Genomic DNA, 23,089 nt, shown 5'->3' on the forward strand with positions numbered 1-23,089 from the left:
GTAACCGATATTCAGGCTTTTGGCCCAACGATCAGATAATATTATAGTTTCTAGGAAATAATAACGAAGCCATTTCGTACTGTTTTTAATCGTTAAATTAATTATCAGATTGAGTAGTAAATATTACAATCGCGATGGATATTATTTGTAGGAATAAAAAAAGAATTAAATCCAAAATCAGAATTAGGTCGGTTAAATGATAACGATTTTTAGTGTCATTGCATAAAAATTTTGAGAAATCCGTATAATTTGCCAAGGGACATCGCGTATCGCTAGTGTCTCCTCCGTTGTTCTTACAGCCCCAGATAGAAAATAAAATTTGACTTAATATGCTGTTGAGAAAGGCCACCAGGCCGGTTGACGTCAGGGTTCCTGTTGTTCTCTTTAGCACCGCACCCAAAAATATAGACTGTCCAATGGACGACGAAACTAGGACGAATAGAAGGATGATGACCGTGCCTGTGGGAATGTAAAAAACAAAACAAAAAAGGAATAGGAAAACGTCTAATTCGTTAGTTAATTCGGAAACTAACTGATAATCAGTGTTTTTTGCAAGTCGTTCGGCGCTAAGCTTTGAATCGCTAGATGAACGCGCGACAGAATTAACAAAGATAAACCCGATAGAGAAAGTTGAAATGATAATCCTTCTTCGATTGGTATTAAATGTGCCAGTGAGCAAACGAAGAGTGTAGACATAGCTGGCCATATCATGGATATCGTGAATGATGACTCTCGTCTTTGTAACGTCAATTTAACAATTCCATGGTTCAGATTTCTACCTAAAGGATCGTAAATATATAACAAATGTTTGAATGAGACGGATTCGAATTGGTCCGGTTTAAAGGTCACTCTTTCGATACTCCAAATATTTCCAATTTTGTAAATGCCATCTATTTGTTTTCCACTTCGTCTCTGGCCGGGCGTTAGTATTAAGAGCCGAAAAATTATTAACTTAATTTGTATTTAATGATTTACTAATGAAAATGAACTTTAATTGATTTGAAATATAGTAAAGGCGGTGGATTAAAGTGTCAGGAATCCGATGGTGGTTTCAAAATTTGGCTTCGATGAGTATTTTACTCTCTAGATGCGCGGGATTAAATGAATGTAAAAATGTTCACCCCTGTCAAAGCATTCGGAATAAGGATACTGCAAAGATTAAAGCTATGCAGGAGGGTAAAATCTGCAAGAAAAAAGGGGATTTGGGGAAGGCAGGAATCGAGTCTAAGAATAAACAGAGCTTGAATTACGATTATTTTGTGATACAAGTATGTTTTTAAATAATATTTAACAATATTCTTAATATAGAGATCCAAATTAAAAAAAAATATTAATTTTGTAATAATTTCAATTTAAGATATTATTCATATAGTTTAGAAGCTTCATGTTACGATTTTAAGTAAAGTTACAGAAAACAATGCAATAATGCTGAGTAGAGAAGTGACTGCGTGGAATCACGACAAAAAGTATCATGTTGTTAAGTTCTGTTAAATCAATTAATTAAATTTCTATCATTCGTAGGACGGAGGTGGCTGCCCCTAGCCTTCATCTACCTTTCGCAAACATTTATTTTAGTTAGGGTTAGGGTTAGGTTAGATTGGGTTGGCTTGGGATTTTTGAGGATAGGTTAGGTTAGGTTATCGCGTGCCCGCCTCATTTTGTTAATTCAGTTTTAAAAGTTATCGTCAAAACGACAGTACACTTTCTATTGCTCAGTGTTTTCTTAAACTTTAAATGATTTCGTTATATTTATCATAGTGGCGTCAATCTCTTCTTGTTATTATTTAAAATTTTGAAAACTTCCTTGACCCTGTTAAATAGTTATTTTTATGTATGGGATTTCTTACTTTGGTCAAATAGGTTTTGACAAAATGATAAACAATCATTTTTATGTCAAAATAATTAAAGTAGCTTTACCTTTTTCCTTAGTGATCGGAAAATGTGTATTACTTCTTTTAAACATTTAAAAGGTGTATTACTTCTTTTAAAAATTTAAAAGGTGTAATTCTTCTTTTAAACATTTAATATGTGTATTACTTCTTTTAAACATTTAAAAGGTGTAATTCTTCTTTTAAACATTTAAAAGGTGTAATTCTTCTTTTAAACATTTAAAATGTTAATTACCCTTTAAGCATTTAAAATATTATTTACCCCTTTTAAGCATTTAAATTATTATTTACCCCTTTTAAGCATTTAAAATATTATTTACCCCTTTTAAGCATTTAAAATATTATTTACCCCTTTTAAGCATTTAAAATATTATTTACCCCTTTTAAGCATTTAAAATATTATTTACCCTTTTAAGCATTTAAAATATTACTTACCCCTTTTAAGCACTTAAAATGATATTTAATCCTTTTTAGCATTTATAATGACATTTAATCCTTTTTAGAATAAAAAAAAATAATAACCCCTTTTAAGAAAATAAAATGATTGTTTTAAATTTGTTGGGCACTTCTATAAGTCAGTTAAAAAAATTAAAGATTGCAACGTAGGTTTCTGGAGACTAGATTTTTCAAACTTTGACTTTTATTAACTAACGTAACGTCATGTTTTTAGTTTGCGAACAGGCTGTTTTATATCCCTTCTTTTCACCCCTCTACCTTCTACTTCAGCGGCTTGTTGGCACTGCTTTGATATATTTAACTATTTCAATTATTTACTTACCAATGTTTTATAAAAATTTAGTTCCAACACTCCACGTTGCTCGTCTTTAAAGAATGTAACAGATTTATGAAATTTTTAGTCCCTCTTTATTTAAATCTGAAAGCTAAATGGTTTTACCATCCGTTTTACTTGGATTGCTGCTATTTTACAATGTACGACGAAATGAACAATTTTAGGCGGTGAGATACTCTTGTTGTAGCGCGTCAAAATTTTCTCCTTTTTTTTCTGTAGTCCACTTACAAGATCGAGTCTCGATAATTGCCAGCTTCAAACGCAGATTTTTCTTATCAAATCTCGATCGATGTCAATATCTTTCCTAAGAAGAATGAACGTGTCACGTCTTCAATTGGTGGAAAACTGGGTCACGTAGGCAAGTCTTAAATTGAGATTAATTTAGTTGAATAAAAATATCTGAAAATTTCGTTGACAATCTGCAGCTGTAGGCGACGTGCTCTGTTACCTCTATGAATATATTTAATGGTATACTCTTTCTCAGAGCTTATTCAACTCTTAGTCACGAAGCAAAGTGGAATCTCACCTCTAATATATTGAATTAGTGCGAGTAAACATTAATTGTATTTATAAAGTTGAGAACCCTTTGATCTTCGTTGCCGCTTTAAATGGAATAAACGTCAGGGTGTGTTTCTCCTATAAACAGAAAGTGGCGAATACTTTTTGATAGTTGGGGTAAGCCCCCCGTTGTTTTAATCAGCCTTTTTAGTCCCGTAACATTCTCGGAATACAGCATTTATGGGGATTTTAGGAGTTACTCATATAATTGAACAATTTTTATAGAACATTTCCATTTATATTAATACATAACATTTACATTTTGTATCAATTTATTCTTTAAATAATTTCTTTACGTTCGTCCAAATTTCACTCACAAAAATAGACCTCAGGGGGCAGGGTCCGAAGGGCTTGACGCAAAAGTATTAAACTTTGGAAATTTGAACCTTAGTTCATATTATGAATGGAAACGGAATGAAAGTCCACTATGCCACTCAAAAGAATTAGTCAATTGCTTTTTGCTTTTAGTGATTGAAATATTTTTTATCATACCCCAATGAATTATGATTGGTAATCATATGTTGATATAAACCCATTAGCAAAGATGGAAAAAACGTTTTTCGGACTTACATATGTCTTACAAGTTAGACTAAATTAAACTTGTCATGGTTATTTGTTCAAATAGAGTCTGCGTTTAAATAAAGATCATGGCACTTGCAATGGAAATAAATTTGGTCTATATCCAAAACAGAAAAGAGCTCCTAGTGATGGGTAGATAAAAAAATTTCTCGTCACTTCAATTTACATTGCAAAGATAAATTCATTAGAAACAAATTAAGCTTTAACTAATGCAATGCTCACTATGATTATTAAAATATCAAATCGAACCAAATATGTAGAAAAACGTTAATGTGAAAGAGGACTCCAAAATGCGATTGACTTGAATCATCAAACTATGGAATGAGTTAAAGTTAATGAAAATAATCAATTGAAGACCAAATTTAAAAACTAACAAGATACGCCTAAAAGTACGTAAATTGCAAGAAGTGTTAAGAATAACTTTCACGTAAACGTAATATCTTAACCTATTTCTTAATAGCGTTGTTCAGAAATAAAATAATAAACAATGTGGGCTCTAAATATCATTATAGTAGTACTCTCTTGTACAATTGTTAAATGTGCAAATAGCATGTTCTTGAAGTATATAGTGGAAGTTTAGGCATTGCTAACATATAAACACAACATAGATCAATACAACATAGCTCTGTAAATATAGATGCTTTGGGGTAGCTAACGCTAATATTATAAATTTTCCTTACTTTTAGCAAATATTATAATAAAATGTTACGATTGGCTGTTTTGATTTCACGCGATATACTTCACGATATTGACGTTTTCAAAAGAATTCTGCCTAACTTCACACACTGCTCGGTGTTGGCTAAATTGTTGTTCCAAATGATTTTTAAATGTATCATTAAAAGAAGTTTCTCCTTTTTAACATGGCTTTTCTGGTGGAAGTAGTATTATAAAATTTAAATTACATTATACACAAAATAATTTTATTTCAATAAGAATTTATATAAGCCTTGCATGCTGCAACGTCTCTAAGCTTAGTATCGTTATTTTATCTTGTTTTTTTCTTGCTGCTTATTTACAAAATCCTCCCAGTCATCCAAATATTTCATTAAACCAATAAGAAGTCTTGAGGCTTTGATTAAATATTAAAGGGAGGAGCTGACTAGCCGACCCTGATGTGGATTGCGAGAAACGCTAAAAATAGTCGCAATATATTTGTTATCCGTAAGTATAAATAATACATTGTTGATTTGATATAATATTGTAAATATACGAAATTAGTTTAATAAATTTAAGATTCGTTGGCACTGTCGTTGCGAGCGGCAGTTTTTTTTATACAATTTGAAAATAAGTTATGGTTTAAAAGCTATTAACTTCGAGCATTCATCGTATTCTATTGGATGGTTAAGTTGTGCGGGGCCATATGCATTTCTTGTACGATTTGGATAGCTGAGGATTATAAATTCCCACAGTTTCGTGAATATATATAAGATGTGAATAACTAACAATGTTGTCAGTTGCGATGGAAATATATATATTATACAATTTTGAGAAGTCTTCTAACCAAAATATTTTTTCTTGATATGAACTTCCATTCTTTGAAATTTCTGCGTAAAACCCTAAGCTCATTTTATGACACTTTTTCTCTGAATGGTGACGTAAAAAGCATGTAGAACACAGAGTCCTTATTCCCGATTCATTTAGAACCAAATACGAAGATGACTTCCTAAGCTTATATATAAATAAGAGACCTTCCCCGCCAAATTAGCTCTGTAAATAAACAACTAATTATTGCAAATATTAAATGAAACCATGTATTTCTTATTTTAAGAAAAAAAGGAAACCACAACGAAATTTTAAAAGTGCACAAGAGTTTTAACTAAAAATTTATTTCACCCGACTAGTTTAGGACACGTAACCCCTGATGACGGTCCGATAGCGTGTCCGAAACTAGTCGGGTGAAATAAATTTGAAATAAAAACTCTTGTGCAATTTTAAAATGTCGTTGTTGTTTCCATTTTTCTAAAAATAGGTATATTATCATGTATTTCTTTATTTCTACTTAGGGATTATGACTATGTTCAGAAAATTTTTGGCATTGCTACGAACGCTAAAAGACTTAACTCATTCGACTAATAAAATCTAATCAGCCCGGTATTGAATTGGTTCCCAAAAACTGTCGTCTTCCGACATCATTGAAGCGAACGCCGGTGACCCTTTTCATTCCCCCATCTCCAGCCGCGTAATAATTCTTATAATGGTGCTCGTGGACTCATTTAATCTTAGTATAAATACATTAATGATTATACCATAAAGCATCAAGAACTTAAAAAGATAAACGGGGGGGCACACACATTCAATCCGTCATCACCGTTACCATGATTAATGGTGAAGAAGTCAACATCTTTATGAACGCCATAACCAACCGGGTATAACTTTTGGAATCGTCGGTTCAATCGGAAAGAAATATAATTATCCATAGGGATCATACAATTCTTGTTACGCAATCTGACTTTATCAGTTAATTGAATATCCTATTATGTGGAATTGAACTATAAACGCCCCTAAAGCTTTCAATTTTCATTCCCAAATGTAAGATACCTCCTCACCTTTCAAATAAGTGCGCACATATATAGTTATCATTATTTGTTATTCGTATTTTTGATGTTAAAATTTGTTGCAATGGTTAAGTTTGTAAAGTACTTCAATTCTTTCGAAACCATCTAAACACTGATTTCTTAATTATTAATTGGATAATACCAATTTCCATTGTCATTTTTATTTTTTAACATGTTTAAAATTTTATTCTAAGCTTTTTGCACCTTATTAAATTGAAAAGATCTGGTTGCAAATGATTAATTTATAAAAGAAGAATAAATATCAAAAAAGCTACAAACAATATTTGAAGAACTAGAAATAAATAGGAATCCAAAACTAGTACTAACATTTAAACTTTGGTTGGTTTCCCATTTGGCGTAGCTTGATCTGGAGGCCACACTGACGCAGTCGCTTTCTCCATCTTCTTCGTTCGTGACTAAACTCGTCTTGTCACCACGATTATCGAAGATAGTATCGCTCCAACCCCATATCCAATATATTATTTGACATAGCGGATTCTTTAGTGGTACGGTTAACGTTGGCGAAGGGTTAATTCCCTTTGACCTCTTTAGAATAGAGTCTGCGACGACTGTTTGCAAAATAGAAATCAGTACGATTGCGAATGACAAATTGCATAAGATGTCTGAAAGTTAAAGCGATGTGTTACAATAATCCGGTATTTACAAGAGTTACTGTTTATACTGACAAACAATGGGTGGTCTTTCGACGTCCAACGGGGTATAGTGTTGAAAAAATAGATTAACGCATGCCAAAATGGTCAATGAAAATCCGGAAAGAGTAAAACGGGCGAGTGTTCCATCGCTCGGCTCCAGTAAATGACTCAGTGAACTGGCGAACAACGCGGATAGAGCCGAACAAATAACCGTCACCATGAAGGTTCCTTCTCCTCTGATTAAAGTAAATCGTAATCGCACTGCATGGTGTTCAACCCCTAAAAAAACAATTCGGTAGTTAAAGTATTTCAATGGAAATGCTAAAGTGTCGTTCCACTTTTTAGAGCTGAAGCAGAAACGAAGAAAGGAAAAGTTGACTGGAAGTTTGAAGACCAATCAAAGAGGGTTAAACTAAGCTTGATTATGGTATCAATCGTAGAACGTCTAGTCTTTTTTTCTTAGAAGTTACACTTTATATCCCAAAATAAATTTAGGTGTGTTTCGTTTTGTTTTTGTCTAATTTTTGTAGCTTAAAGTTATCATTGTCCTTTTCATCATCACGATTTGTTTTTGTGCCATGGCTGTCATCTATGACCAACTTTATCTTGAAACCTGCTTGTTGCATGATACCCTTATTTGAACAATGTCTCTATTTTGGAAGGAAGTAAACCCTTTGCATTGCTGTAGATAAATTCCACATTTGCTATTTCTATTGAATTGTTGTGACACCTATATTTTACGTTTACAGGGGGTTATTCTTTAATCGGTTATTTCATGACTGGACTTTTGTAGGAACTAAACATTGAATTGTGTACGGTGCACGGCAGTTAAAAACTCATATAGAAGTTGTTCATCGAATGGATAGGTGGCACCACTAGTACCCCAGTAGCAATTGTCGCCTACCCGACGGCGCCGATTTTCGGTTGGGCCGACTGTCAAAATACCGTCTTGAAACTACTCTTTGGACTGGTACTATGTCCGCCCGAATTACAGTCGGGAAAACTATTTTTACCGCAAAGAAATTACTTCCCGACTAACAATGGGTAGGTATTACGACCCAATATTGCAATGATACCCGACTCCATTTCGGATTCATACCCTACCCCGTTTTGGATACACACCCGACACCATAACGGATTAATATCCGACCCCATTTCGGAACCATACCCGACCCCGATAAGGATTCATTCCCGACCAAATAACGGATACCCACCCGACCCCGTTTCGGATACCCACCCGACCCCATTTGGGATTCATACCCGACTCCGTTTCGGATACCCACCCGACCCCATTTGGGATTCATACCCGACTCCGTTTCGGATACCCACCCGACCCCGTTTGGGATTCATACCCGACTCCGTTTCGGATACCCACCCGACCCCGTTTGGGATTCATACCCGACTCCGTTTCGGATACCCACCCGACCCCATTTGGGATTCATACCCGACTCCGTTTCGGATACCCACCCGACTCCGTTTCGGATACCCACCCGACCCCATTTGGGATTCATACCCGACTCCGTTTCGGATACCCACCCGACCCCGTTTCGCATTCATACCCGACCCCGTTTCGGATTCATACCCGACCCTGTTTCGGATACCTAACCGACCCCGTTTCGGATTCATACCCGACCCCGTTTCGCATTCATACCCGACCCCGTTTCGCATTCATACCCGACCCCGTTTCGCATTCATACCCGACCCCGTTTCGGAGACTCACCCGACCCCGTTTCGGATACCCACTCGACCCCATTTCGGATTCATACCCGACCCCGTTTCGGATACCCACCCGACCCCGTTTCGCATTCATACCCGACCCCATTTCGGATTCATACCCGACCCCGTTTCGCATTGATACCCGACCCCGTTTCGGATACCCACCCGACCCCATTTCGGATTCATACCCGACCCCGTTTCGGATACCCACCCGACCTCGTTTCGGATTCATGCCCTACCCCGTTTCGGATTCATACCTGACCCCGTTTCGGATACCCACCCGACCCCGTTTCGGATTCATACCCGACCCCGTTACGGAGTCATACCCAACACGAACTCTTTGGAATATTAAGATGTCTCTAGACGTATAATTCTGGTATGAACCTATAACAACGTATTATATTGATACATCGCGAATTTAAACAGTGCAATATTTATTAAAAATATATTTATTGAGAAATAGTTTAAAAAATGTATACCTATGTTATAAGGAGTGCTTGGTACGTCGGTCGTACTTCCGAGCTTTCAGGAATGTTTCGGATACCCACCCGACCCCGTTTCGCATTCATACCCGACCCCATTTAGGATTCATACCCGACCCCGTTTCGCATTGATACCCGACCCCGTTTCGGATACCCACCCGACCCCATTTCGGATTCATACCCGACCCCGTTTCGGATACCCACCCGACCTCGTTTCGGATTCATGCCCTACCCCATTTCGGAAGTAAACCCTTTGCATTGCTGTAGATAAATTCCACATTTGCTATTTCTATTGAATTGTTGTGACACCTATATTTTACGTTTACAGGGGGTTATTCTTTAATCGGTTATTTCATGACTGGACTTTTGTAGGAACTAAACATTGAATTGTGTACGGTGCACGGCAGTTAAAAACTCATATAGAAGTTGTTCATCGAATGGATATGTGGCACCACTAGTACCCCAGTAGCAATTGTCGCCTACCCGACGGCGCCGATTTTCGGTTGGGCCGACTGTCAAAATACAGTCTTGAAACTACTCTTTGGACTGGTACTATGTCCGCCCGAATTACAGTCGGGAAAACTATTTTTACCGCAAAGAAATTACTTCCCGACTAACAATGGGTAGGTATTACGACCCAATATTGCAATGATACCCGACCCCGTTTCGGATACCCACCCGACCCCATTTCGGATTCATACCCGACCCCGTTTCGGATACCCACCCGACCTCGTTTCGGATTCATGCCCTACCCCATTTCGGATACCCACCCGACCCCGTTTCGGATTCATACCCGACCCCGTTACGGAGTCATACCCAACACGAACTCTTTGGAATATTAAGATGTCTCTAGACGTATAATTCTGGTATGAACCTATAACAACGTATTATATTGATACATCGCGAATTTAAACAGTGCAATATTTATTAAAAATATATTTATTGAGAAATAGTTTAAAAAATGTATACCTATATTATAAGGAGTGCTTGGTACGTCGGTCGTACTTCCGAGCTTTCAGGAATGTTTGCTTAGTCTTTCATGAAGCCAAAGGCGGGGCGGCGAAGAAAAAGCCAGCGCGGGACGGAGAGAGAAGCTGCTGCCTTTCGCTTTGTTAGTGGCTCAACTATAGCCTTTTTGTGTTTTTGCTTAGTCAGTAAGGGTACCAAAGGCGGAGCGGCGAACCGGGTGAAGACACAGGCGGCACGGGACCGAGAGAAAACGGGACTGCCATTCGCTTTGTTACTGGTGGTGGTTCGACCATCCTATAGGTAGAGATAGCGAGGTGTCTACCATTGGTACAGGGGGGTTTGCGACGAGAGAGAAAGGCGAGGTTTTTGTTCTTTTTTCGGGAGAAAAGGATACCCCGGTAATTCTGGAATAGGGAAAAGGGAGGGGTGCCTAACTGGGGATTTTGGAAGAGAGAGAAAGGCGAGGTTTTTGTTATTTTTTCGGGAGAAAAGGGTACCCCGGTAATTCTGGCATGGGGAAAAAGGGAGGGGTGCCTTACTGGGGATTTTGGAAGAGAGAGAAAGGCAAGGTTTTTGTTATTTTTTCGGGGGAAAAGGGTACCCCGGTAATTCTGGCATGGGGAAAAGGGAGGGGTGCCTTACTGGGGATTTTGGAAGAGAGAGAAAGGCAAGGTTTTTGTTATTTTTTCGGGGGAAAAGGGTACCCCGGTAATTCTGGCATGGGGAAAAAGGGAGGGGTGCCTTACTGGGGATTTTGGAAGAGAGAGAAAGGCGAGGTTTTTGTTATTTTTTCGGGGAAAAGGGTACCCCGGTAATTCTGGCATGGGGAAAAAGGGAGGGGTGCCTTACTGGGGGGTTTGGAAGAGAGAGAAAGGCGAGGTTTTTGTTATTTCTTCGGGGGAAAAGGGTACCCCGGTAATTCTGGCATGGGGAAAAAGGGAGGGGTGCCTTACTGGGGATTTTGGAAGAGAGAGAAAGGCGAGGTTTTTGTTTTTTTTCGGGGGAAAAGGGTACCCCGGTAATTCTGGCATGGGGAAAAAGGGAGGGGTGCCTTACTGGGGATTTTGGAAGAGAGAGAAAGGCAAGGTTTTTGTTATTTTTTCGGGGGAAAAGGGTACCCCGGTAATTCTGGCATGGGGAAAAGGGAGGGGTGCCTTACTGGGGATTTTGGAAGAGAGAGAAAGGCGAGGTTTTTGTTATTTTTTCGGGGGAAAAGGGTACCCCGGTAATTCTGGCATGGGGAAAAGGGAGGGGTGCCTTACTGGGGATTTTGGAAGAGAGAGAAAGGCAAGGTTTTTGTTATTTTTTCGGGGGAAAAGGGTACCCCGGTAATTCTGGCATGGGGAAAAAGGGGGGGGGTGCCTTACTGGGGATTTTGGAAGAGAGAGAAAGGCGAGGTTTTTGTTATTTTTTCGGGGGAAAAGGGTACCCTGGTAATTCTGGCATGGGGAAAAAGAGAGGGGTGCCTTACTGGGGATTTTGGAAGAGAGAGAAAGGCGAGGTTTTTGTTATTTTTTCGGGGGAAAAGGGTACCCCGGTAATTCTGGCATGGGGAAAAAGGGAGGGGTGCCTTACTGGGGATTTTGGAAGAGAGAGAAAGGCGAGGTTTTTGTTTTTTTTCGGGGGAAAAGGGTACCCCGGTAATTCTGGCATGGGGAAAAGGGAGGGGTGCCTTACTGGGGATTTTGGAAGAGAGAGAAAGGCAAGGTTTTTGTTATTTTTTCGGGGGAAAAGGGTACCCCGGTAATTCTGGCATGGGGAAAAGGGAGGGGTGCCTTACTGGGGATTTTGGAAGAGAGAGAAAGGCAAGGTTTTTGTTATTTTTTCGGGGGAAAAGGGTACCCCGGTAATTCTGGCATGGGGAAAAAGGGGGGGGGTGCCTTACTGGGGGGTTTGGAAGAAAGAGAAAGGCGAGGTTTTTGTTATTTTTTCGGGGGAAAAGGGTACCCTGGTAATTCTGGCATGGGGAAAAAGAGAGGGGTGCCTTACTGGGGATTTTGGAAGAGAGAGAAAGGCGAGGTTTTTGTTATTTTTTCGGGGGAAAAGGGTACCCCGGTAATTCTGGCATGGGGAAAAAGGGAGGGGTGCCTTACTGGGGGATGTGGAAGAGAGAGAAAGGCGGGGTTTTTGTTATTTTTTCGGGGGAAAAGGGTACCCTGATAATTCTGGCATGGGGAAAAAGGGAGGGGTGCCTTACTGGGGTGGTTCAACTATGGGGAAAAGGGTACCATGGTAATTATCGCATGGGAAAGAGCGGTAGGGGGGCTTACTGGGTGGGTTGCCTCGAAACACACATTTAGCTGAGGGCCCGCCCGTAGGGTGGGCTTCTCGGCTAGTAACTATATATTGATCATTAAGATCGGACTAGAATTTTTTTAATACTGTTAAGATTTCCAACATTTCTCCTAGTTTTCACTTCAATAGGAACTTTTTTTGCTTAACTTTGCTTGAATTATATTTCCCAACAAATTAAACTTAGTAAAGTTTCATTTAATAATGAAACATTTAAAGCAGCAAATGAATAACGAAACTCGCCCAACTAATCCTTACTCCTTAGAGCCAAGCTTTCTAAAATCGTGCAAGCCTTAGAGCAGACGCATGAAACCTAAAAAAAGAAAACTTCTAATAATTCTTATAAGTGGCTATTTTGGCAATAGGTCGAAAAAACCATAAAAATATTCTGTCTTTAATTACTCAATAAGACGGACAGTTCGGAATATATCCACAAAAAGTAAAAATAGTCTACTTGCGATGTGACTATTTCTCCCACATCTGAACGCTGAATATTCGGTCCGTCACTACGTCGCTGAAATAGTCTTTAAACAATCGTCTAATCAATTCGATACCGAAACCAAGGAGGATAGAAACTTAGAAAGGGAGACGAAGTAGGAGGCATGAACGAGCCAGTATTCTTGTAAAACGTTTAGCGCGCGCTCAGCGGGAAAAATTCGGAAAAATGGGGCCGCACGTAGCGCATGGTTGGTAAAATTTATTGTTGTTAATTTTCCGGAAAAATAAAATGCGGAAAAATTTCCAGAAATTTTCCGCAAATCGGAAAAATAAAAAAAAGGAAACAAATTACTTTTTAAGGGTTTTTAATTTTTTATCGATGTAAAATGTCTAATATCAGTAAAAATACTAAAAAACATTAATAGTGTTACATTGTTATTCAGTTTAAACTAGTCTAGAGGTTTAGTTTTACTTTCAGATTCGAAAAAATGAGGCGAAAATGCCGCTTTATTTAAATTTGCAAACAATATATTAGACTAATCATGGAATGAAAACTTTTTTTATTTTTTTCGGAAAAATACGGAACATTTTCCGGAAAAAAAGCCTCGGTCATTTTCCGCGGAAAATTTTCCGACTTACAACACTAGTAAAATTTAAACTAGAAAAGGTTTCCTCGAAAAGGGGGTTTTGGTTTACGCATCGTCTGATTCTAGGTCTGTTACTCAGCCTTCTGCTGTAGTACATGACGTCACTGGTTCGGAAAACGCTAGCCTTCTCAAAGTTACAAGTGACGGGTGTCGTCCCCTGGTTCGGCCAATATGCATTTTTTTGGTACATGAGACCCCCTTGGCGTAGCGGCCGTCATCTTGCCGCCAATAACACGTCTTACAAGGATGCTGGCGCGTTCATTCCACCTACTTCGCCTCCCTTCATATCCTCGTTAACCGAAACTAGTCTAGGTGGCAGGGTGGGAAATAAGGATTTTTTTTAAAGTGGACATGAGACCAGTGACCCCCCTGGCTTATAATAAATAAACTGGACCTTGACCAACGGGGTCTCGATCGAGAAACGGTTTGAAAGAATTATTAGATTGCCTCAAAAATTCGTCTGTTGCTGACGTCACCCAGATGAGATCCCATTGATTTTCAATAGGATCTCATCTCAGTGACGTCACGATTTTCGTTAGCAACGAAGTAGCCAGCCTTAGCCCTTAGAAACCACACCGTATCGAGGCAACCTTTTACTACTAAAATTTACTAACCTTGGAACAGTGAATGCCGTCTGCTACATTAGAATATCGTGTTTTAACTTTTAACCGTTTTCAATAGGGTGAATTCAAATTGAAGTTTACAAACTTATAACTTAGTATTTTACAAATTACTAACAAAAAAATAAAACACCTCGAATTAACTAACCCCCCTCCGATTTAATTAATAAACTGGTTCGAGCAATTTTTAAACTGGTCATTTGCCCACTGCCTCCGCCTTCTTTCCCACGCTGCTAGGTGGCGCAGCGACGCTGTAGTTATAGCGTCTGCTATGGGGGTACACTGCGTATCAGTCGTCTGTTAAGCCTATGCTTAAGCATTACTATAGTGATTGTTATGAAATAATTATTTTATATTTCGGTCAGTTGACGGCTACAATTCGTAGAATTTACTCTACGCACGGGGAACCAGGAAAAAGAACATTGTAGACATTTAAGAATAGAGAGAGGCACTTTGTAAATCTCTCGGCCAGCCGTTAGCTAACTTAATTAAAAATAAGATGTTCTCGACCAAAGTCGACCGACTGTTGGCTGTATAACCTTAATTGAGGTTATTAGAGAAATTTAATGCAACGGTCGGCGGACTGTCGGTAATCAGGCCCGAAACAAGTATATCAGCGATAGTTATTTGAACAGTCGGCCAATTGTAATTTTTACCGTCTACAAAGAGACCTTTAATGCAACGGTCAGCGGACTGTCGGTAATCCGGCCCGAAACAAGTATACCGCCGACAGTTATTTGAACAGTCGGCCAATTGTAATATTTACCGTCTACAAACTTTGGACTCTTACCCGACACATGGACTCTTAACCAACTGTATTTCGGTGCCTATGTGCTACTGGGGTAAGGGTTAGCTTTCATCCTCTGGCTTTCGAGATAGTCGACTTCTAGTTGGCAAACCATTTCATTTTCTAATAAAATGATTAGCTATATATTTTACGTAGATGACTTAACACAATCACCATTTCCTGTGGAACGGAAACATCAACGAACTATCTTACCTCTCACGTCTTTGTGGATTTCTTTCATTAATGTTGGTAAACTTTTAATCCTCCACACATGATTAAACCATGGTATTCCGCTGACACCGACGGTGGACAAGTGTAGTATAGGTTCTATGGGAACAGCTTGGCCCTTGGAGTTAAATTTTACGCCAATTAATTACAGTGATGTTTTACCACTTACAAGTATTACGTCGCTGAGATGTACCTGTCGGAGAGGCAAAACCAATACGTTCCACTCTTTGCAGCGCGTCACCACGGTTTATAGAATCTACACAGGCTGGAGCTCCCGGTACCTTCGTACATGCTAGTGATTAGGTCCCCTTATTTTCTACTGCCTGCCAACCCTGTTCCAGACTTAGCTATCTATGCGCCATCTGTATGTTATAAAGAGTACTAATGTACTTAATATACTATTTGTTAAAAATTAATTTGAAATCTCAATACAACAGAAGCTTCACCTGTTTTTATTTAATTTATATATTTTAAAATTTTAATTTAAAACCAAGATTATAGAGAAAAAAATCCACGTGTCTATTTAATAATAATAATAATAATATCATATTTTTAACAGGATGCTTAAAACACATTCCAAAATACAATTTTGAAAATTATATAAGGTGTTTTAGGATTAAATAACATGAAAATTAAAAACTTTTCATCCAAGGTTGGAGTCCCGAAGCATTCAGTAAAATTAAATCACTAGTTTTCGCCAGATGACGCTTTTGGCGCCTTAGCCTGATTTCAAACTTCTAAACGCGGGAATAGCGAGTAAGTGGACCCTCCCATATCCCAAGCTCCTCAACCTGTGTAGATTCTATAAACCGTGGCGTTACTTTCTATACTGAACAAAAATAAGGCTCGGAACTAAACTTCGTATTTAATCATTAATGAATAACGTAGTAGGTTACTCACAATCGTAAGCCTAAGATTTAATTCATAATTCCGTTACGTAATGCAATTCCAGCAATGCACGTCACCATGTTGTGAGAAACGTTTCGGAGCGTATTTTATCAAAATTATAAATTAACCCGTTATGAAATGTACTGATTCGATGTTATTAAATATGAATAATGAAGTTTTCTAGAATAATTAGGGTCTATAGATATTAAAAATGAATCGAAATTATTAATAATCTTGTGAAGCCTTGGGTCGATTCTTACCGTGGCCCTTTGGGCGGTGACCGAACGGCGGTGACATTAAATTGAAAGTTCTTAAAACTTCATATATACAGCAAAAATTAAGCTATGAAGCAAATTTAACGTTACCGAAACTTTAATTTGGTTATTTGTTAATCTCTTGGTTCATTTCTCAATTACTAATTTACAGAAGAAGTTATGATATAACCATAGAAATCGGATAACAAACTAGAACGATTTTTGAAATTTTGTCGCGTGGTCCGATTAGAACTTTTAAAAACTTTGCCTTTGGCCCATGCTTTTCGTTTGGCTGGCAACGAAAGTTACGCCATCTGCGCCACACTGGTGAACTAACACTCTATTTCGCCTAAGATAAAATGGCTGACTTTAGCTCGACGCTAACGCGGTTTTTTTGACATCTTTAAAGCGACTAATGTTTAATTAAAGTTGAAGAATGGCTCAAAATTGCGTAATTAAATCATGTAAGAGTAAATACACAAAATAAAACATCTTTTCACAGGTTAGTGTTAGAAATAGTTTTCTTTTTACCATAATTTCCAATCGCTAAGAACACACTAGAAAACGCGTTTCTTCAAATCATAGAAAGCTAGTTTTTTTAAATAAAAAATGAAGAATGGTTAATTAAATATTTTAGGAGTAATTACTCAAACAAAACATATCTTATCACAGGTTACTGTTAGAAATAGTTGTTTTACCCGCAATGATTATGAGGGAAACCGGTGCACAGTAATGGTTTATCGTGAATATCTACGTTAGTATTGTATGTACGGCTATAAACCCAATTACGAACATTAGGGCCCAGCTATTTCCTACAAAAAATGTTCTATGAACATTTTACATACAAGCAATCGTTGTGTCGTATTCGTGGTTTTAACGTTGTACCCGAAACGCGACTTACAATTTGGCGCCTTCGTTGACTAAAAACGCGCCCGCCGCTCTTCATGTAACCGCGTTTAAAATTTACGGCCCAGCTAACTCTTTTTATTTATGCAATAAATCTCTTGAAAATGAAGCTATTGTGAAGGTTGTGTGAGATAAAATGATGGGAAAGTCGGAATAATGGGTCACTTCAATCTAAGTTCATATTTACTGCCGTAAGGATTAAATTCACAAGATCAGTATCAATGCTTTGAAAAGAAAACACGACAGTGATGAGACTGTTCGACATGTAGAACGCGAGCGAATCAAACGTGTAATAAATTATATTTAATACTTTAAATTAGTATATACATTGTGTATTATTTCAACGCTAAATGTAGACATCAGAGCCAGCAAGAATATACTTGGTTAATACCTTATATAATCCTTTAGCAAAGACAGTTTCTCTAAACAAAAGTACATCTAATTTTAATAGAAGCCAACTGAAAACCTACTATAAACCAAGTATTATAAATAGTTAGGCCTATGCGACCAAGGTAAAATTCCCAAACAAACAGAGCAGAAAAATAAAACTTTTGGATATGAGCTAGCTAGGTACAGTAGCGGCGCTAAGGGTGGGCTGAAGTGGGCTTTAGCCCCCCTGCATTTCTGAGAGGGGCCACATATTTATATTAAAAGGGCCACATATTTATATTTAAGAGGCCACATATTTGAAATTTCTTTATGTTTTTATTGCCAAGTAAAGTTTTTCGGGGGGAAAATCTTTAAAAATCAATTCGTTTACTCAAAAAGATAGTAGACCATAAACAGATAGATTCGGGAGCCGAAGGGAGCGGAAATGGAGAGAAAGTTTAATGAACAATTGAAAGAAAAGAAAGGGGCTTGAGGGAATACCCCAGCGGGCATGCACGTCAATGCTCGGAATCCGACGCTCGGATACAAGCTCATGCAGAAGGGGGTCCAGTAAACGCGGCGATAGCCACAACAATAAAACGACCTTGCTCTTCTCGCTTCCTGGAAAATTCTGCGGTTTTTCGATTTCACTACTTTTGCGAAATATGGTCAATGCCAGGCTCGACCGCTAAGCTGTTTTTTTTTAAAACATTTCTTTCCATTTCGTCTTGAGCTCCAGAACGAGTCAGGTCTATTTTGAAAGTCTTCCTCGAATTTTAAGTCTTTAGTCTTTCTGTTATATTATTTTGGCAAGAGCGGACTTCTACCTCCTCGAGGTTTAAAGAAGCCCTAATGCGCTTGTTTAAAATATAAACACTTAGCTAAATGACTAGTTGATAGTTTAATTTTATTTCAAATTATTTCAACAGCCTTTTAAAGGCTAATTAACTATTAATAATTAATTTTTCCAAACAGCCTTTTTCAAGGCTAGCTAACTATTAGTAGATATATATTTTGAAAGTCTTTCTCGAATTATAAGTAGTTTAGTCTTTTCTGTTCTAATATTTTAGCAAGAGCGGACTTCTACCTCCTCGAGGTTTAAAGAAGCCCTAATGCGCTTGTTTAAAATATAAACACTTAGCTAAATGACTAGTTGATAGTTTGATTTTATTTCAAATTATTTCAACAGCCTTTTAAAGGCTAATTAACTATTAATAGTTAATTTTTCCAAAAAGCATTTTTCAGGGCTAGCTAACTATTAGTAGATATATATTTTCCAAACCGCCTTTGTCAAGGCAAATTACTATTATTAGTTATTTTTCTAATATCTTAGAAACTTAGTCTTATTATTTACTAAGATAAATATTCCTCGAGAATTAGAAGGATTTTAGAGATACATTTTAGATAATTATATCCGGTAAATTTAACTATTTAAGTATTGACAAATTAAAAAAATTGTAGAAATGAGTGGGAGAAAATTTCCGTCCTGAAGCCAAAGTCGCAAAAAGCGAAAAGCCAGTCAAGAATTTTTAAATTCTCAAAAAGGGGCTCTAAATAAGTACTTCAAAACATCAATTCCAGTCTTAGAACAAACTCAATTAAATGCAATTGCGAACAAACTTGACTTACCAACCACTACTGAATCTTTAAAAAATCAACTTTCCCACAACGAAAACAAATCGCTAGAATCCGAACCAAAACAAAATAGTACTGACAATAAAATAAGCTTATTGAAGGACGCTATAGGGGTTCATGTTGAAAGTAATCTTTCAACTAATAAATCGAACGATGTTATAAATAAACATTCTATGTTGCAAACGAGTCAAAATGTTTTCGATAAAGTTGTAGAAGGCATTGAAGAATCAGTTATTGATAATATCTTAATAGGAGCTCCTAGTGAAAGTGAATCAAACAATTCAAATGACATTGCACTTTCATTTGTCGCTTCCAGGAATTCCCGAGAACTCCATGAGAATAGCAGTATCGTGCACCATTTAACTCCTGCTCTATCTGATTTAAATGCAACTCAAATTATTCCTGACATTAGTATCGACATGGATTCTGCACTCGCTCAACCAAGGCTCTTATCATTTCCCCAAACGATTATTAGGGGTCAAAAACGAAGTTTCAATAGTATTTATTATGTAAAATATCCCTTTTTGGGATATTCTGTAGAAAATGACATGGTATACTGTTTTTGCTGCCGTCATTTTCCAAGCAGTGGTAAAAAAACATATTTCACAACTGGTTTTAAAAATTGGAAAAATATGAATGAGGAATTTCACGAACATTTTACTTCCGAGAAATCGACCCACCAATTAGCGGAAACGAAGTACATACATTTTTTACAGTCTAAGAAACGAGGAGCTATAAATTCACAGATAAATAAGCAACACCGTTTAGATACTATTCGAAACAGAGAAGTTTTATCCGCCCATGTGAAAATTGTTTTAACATGCGCTCAACAGGATATCGCGTTAAGAGGGCATCGAGAGAACGACGATCAGCAAAATCGTGGAAATTTCATTGAAATCCTAGAATTGTTAAAGCGCATTTCACCTGACTTAAAGAAAAAAGTAGATAGCATGCCCAATGTAGCAAAATATACCCACGGATCAATACAAAACGAGCTTATTAACACTAGTGGTGCACTTGTTCAAAGAATGATTATTCAGGATATTAATGATTCGGGTGGTTTTTACGCAATAATTGCTGACGAAACTAGGGACAAGGCGGTGTAGAACAACTAAGTGTTTGTGTTCGATTTACCACCACTAAGGGAGAGGTTCTTGAAAGGTTTTGGTCTTTTGTTGATTTACATAAATTTGACGCTGAATCTTTATCTTCCGCGATTATTAATATTCTTTTATCAAATGGGTTAAAAATATCAAACTGTGTAGCGCAAACATATGACGGAGCGAGTGTAATGAGTGGAAGTAAGTCGGGAGTGAACATTAGGATTAAGGATGCTGTGGGTGGGATGTGTCCATATGTGCACTGTTACGCCCATCGCCTAAATTTAGTTTTGGAGGATACCTGTAAGAATGTACCAATAATTCGTGAAACACTTGGTTTGTTACAGGCAATTTATACATTTCAAAGTAATTCTTCACTTCGAAGTGAGTATTTTCAAGAGGCCCAGAAAGAGCTTGAATACGATGTAATATTAAAATTACCCCAGAGTTGTGACACTAGATGGTCCAGTAAATAAAAATGTATACATTTTTTTAGAACTAGATATAATGCTGTAGTTTTAGCTTTAGAAAACTTAATTGAAAGTGGCAAATCTGAGGAAGCAGCTGAATGTAGAGGGTACCATTCCCAGCTTCAAAATTTCAGCATTTTATTAATGGTCGTAGCATTAGATGAGATTTTAGGCGTAACAAATGTGTTGTCTGAATATTTGCAAAATCCAAAAGTAGTTATAACTCAAGCCGTAGCAATTTGCGGTGCCACAATAAAAAAGTTAGAAACAGACCGAAATTCTGAAGGATTCGATCAAATTTGGGATGTTGCGAAACAATTAGCTCTCTCAGCCTCAATTCCAGTACCAGAAAAGAATAGTTCCGTCAAAGTACCCATGAAAAGAAAAATTATTCAAAACAAAAGGTTAAAAGGTACCATAATAACGCGTACTATAGGAAGTCGGGAAATGGAGTTCAAAACTATTGGCGACCAACTTAAAGCAACTTATTTTGAAATTTTAGATAGATTCGTATTAGAAATGAAAAAAGATTGTTAGAAAATTGTTCTATTTACGAAGAACTTTGCGCATCAGACCCAAATTCGAGCGAGTTTTTGAACGTTGAAAAAATTACTGCGTTTTGTCAAAACTACAAAAGATTTAATTTTGAAATGGAGTCTCTGAAAAATCAGGTCAACGTTGCTAAAATGTTATTTAGTACCAAAAGCGGTGAAAACATAAACACAGAAAGTTTGCAAACGCAGCTTGAAACCAATGAATATCTTAAACCTCAAAATTTGCCAAATGTTTCCGATTGCTATAAATAGGCATTCCCAGATCTCGTAAACTATTTCCAAATTGTATTATGCATACCTGTTGCTAATACTATTTCAGAGCGTAGTTTTAGTACACTTAATAGACTCGAATCATTTTTAAGAACAACAATGTCTGAAAATCGATTAACAAATTTAGCCTTGCTCTCTATAAATAGAGATTTATCTAATAGGTTAAGAGACAATCCTTTGTTGGTTGTTGACGAGTTTAGTAAAAAAAAGAGAAGAGTGCAATTTATACTTTGAGTTAAATTTTCAAATTTTTAAATATGTAGAAGCTATAAGAAACATATTGGAGGGCAAGCCACAGCTGCCACCAAATTATAAGGGGTAACTAAAATGGTAAGGGCCACAAAATTCTTAGGGGCCCCAAAATATTTAGCCCACCCGTGAAAAAACCTTAGCGCCGCTACTGGCTAGGTAACATATAATTGCATAACATTAGCTTACAAGAGTGACAGAATTAGATAGCAAAGGCTAAGCCTAACTAGCCCTAAATACCGTAAACTATTTTTTTAATAATAAAGATAAGTTATAACAATTATTCAAAAGATAATCTATCATCTCGTAAAATAACAAAGAAATGCTGTATTTACCTTTCGAAAAATATGAGTCCGAAAACCACACCTTGCTTTGTACTTACAGCTAAAACCGTTAAAGAAAGTGGAAAAGACCACTAATGAATCAACAACAGCTGTAAATGGTTATTTGCATCAGTGCCTACGTTATTCACATAGTACACCTGATCACTAGTTAAAATAAGCTTCGTGCGCGCGGTGTAGATGCTGTTACTCTCGTTTTAGCCAAGAATCTAATTGGTGGTCTGCCAGCCATTCGATTAAGCGTTCTAGTTTGTTATCCGATTTCTATGGATATAACTTAAAATATTAAAACTTTCGCGATGGACATACGCCATTTTATTTCCGGTCCACCGAGTATAGCCATTGACTTTTATGCCAAGTTGAGTAAATATCTATAAATCTAGTTCTGATTCTACGACAGCCACATGGCAGTAAAGCGATTTGAATAAATTTATAGTTCAGCTAGCCAACCAAGTTCAATTGACCTATACCTGATGATCGAATTTACTGTAAATGATGTCGCATTGATGTTGATCGTATGGAAAATACCTCGTGTCGTCGAATGCGCATATCGTCTGCGTTGTCATTGGCTCCAGCTGGTAAACTATTCCATTTGGATCTGCTATTAGAGGGTCAGATACTTCCGGGAACATAAATCTAACCGGAAATACTTCGTTATAATTATATCAAGAAAGCATTCATTTCTAATTAGGGAGAATGATTATTGTGAGATGCGCTCTAGCGTTGGTTCCAGTCCCCCTCATGCTCAACAAGTAAGCTCCTCCCCCCTCCCCCATAAAAAACAAAATGGCCAGGTTGGTTCCCTAAAACCGACTTCTTCCTACGCGATGTATTTCCTCACCCGCCTCCC

At 37.4% G+C, this 23,089-nt stretch overlaps 1 protein-coding gene across 1 annotated transcript; it reads right to left on the bottom strand.

The window, feature by feature from the left end:
• Positions 1-6,608: 6,608 nt before the first annotated feature.
• LOC149942906 (uncharacterized) lies at positions 6,609-22,871 on the bottom strand. The gene is made up of 4 exons (XM_090179533.1): positions 22,710-22,871; positions 15,189-15,321; positions 7,058-7,303; positions 6,609-6,994 (listed from the first exon to the last, which is right to left on the bottom strand). Exons 1-4 carry the CDS (start codon positions 22,869-22,871, stop codon positions 6,609-6,611), a joined length of 927 nt encoding a protein of 308 aa, XP_090035659.1.
• Positions 22,872-23,089: the final 218 nt, after the last annotated feature.

Source organism: Leiobunum rupestre, chromosome 6 (genome assembly GCF_980474605.1).
Source record: "Leiobunum rupestre chromosome 6, qqLeiRupe1.1.hap1, whole genome shotgun sequence".
Classification (NCBI taxonomy): domain Eukaryota; kingdom Metazoa; phylum Arthropoda; class Arachnida; order Opiliones; family Sclerosomatidae; genus Leiobunum; species Leiobunum rupestre.

What these genes read in the sequence shown, in the direction of transcription:
- LOC149942906 (XM_090179533.1), bottom strand. Translation starts at nt 22,871, where the DNA reads ATGTTCCCGGAAGTATCTGACCCTCTAATAGCAGATCCAAATGGAATA. An exon ending in ACAGTAAATTCGATCATCAG is followed by an intron (nt 15,322 to 22,709) that starts GTATAGGTCAAT and finishes TTTAACTCCAAG; the next exon opens with GGCCAAGCTGTTCCCATAGA. An exon ending in CGAAAGACCACCCATTGTTT is followed by an intron (nt 6,995 to 7,057) that starts GTCAGTATAAAC and finishes TTTAACTTTCAG; the next exon opens with ACATCTTATGCAATTTGTCA.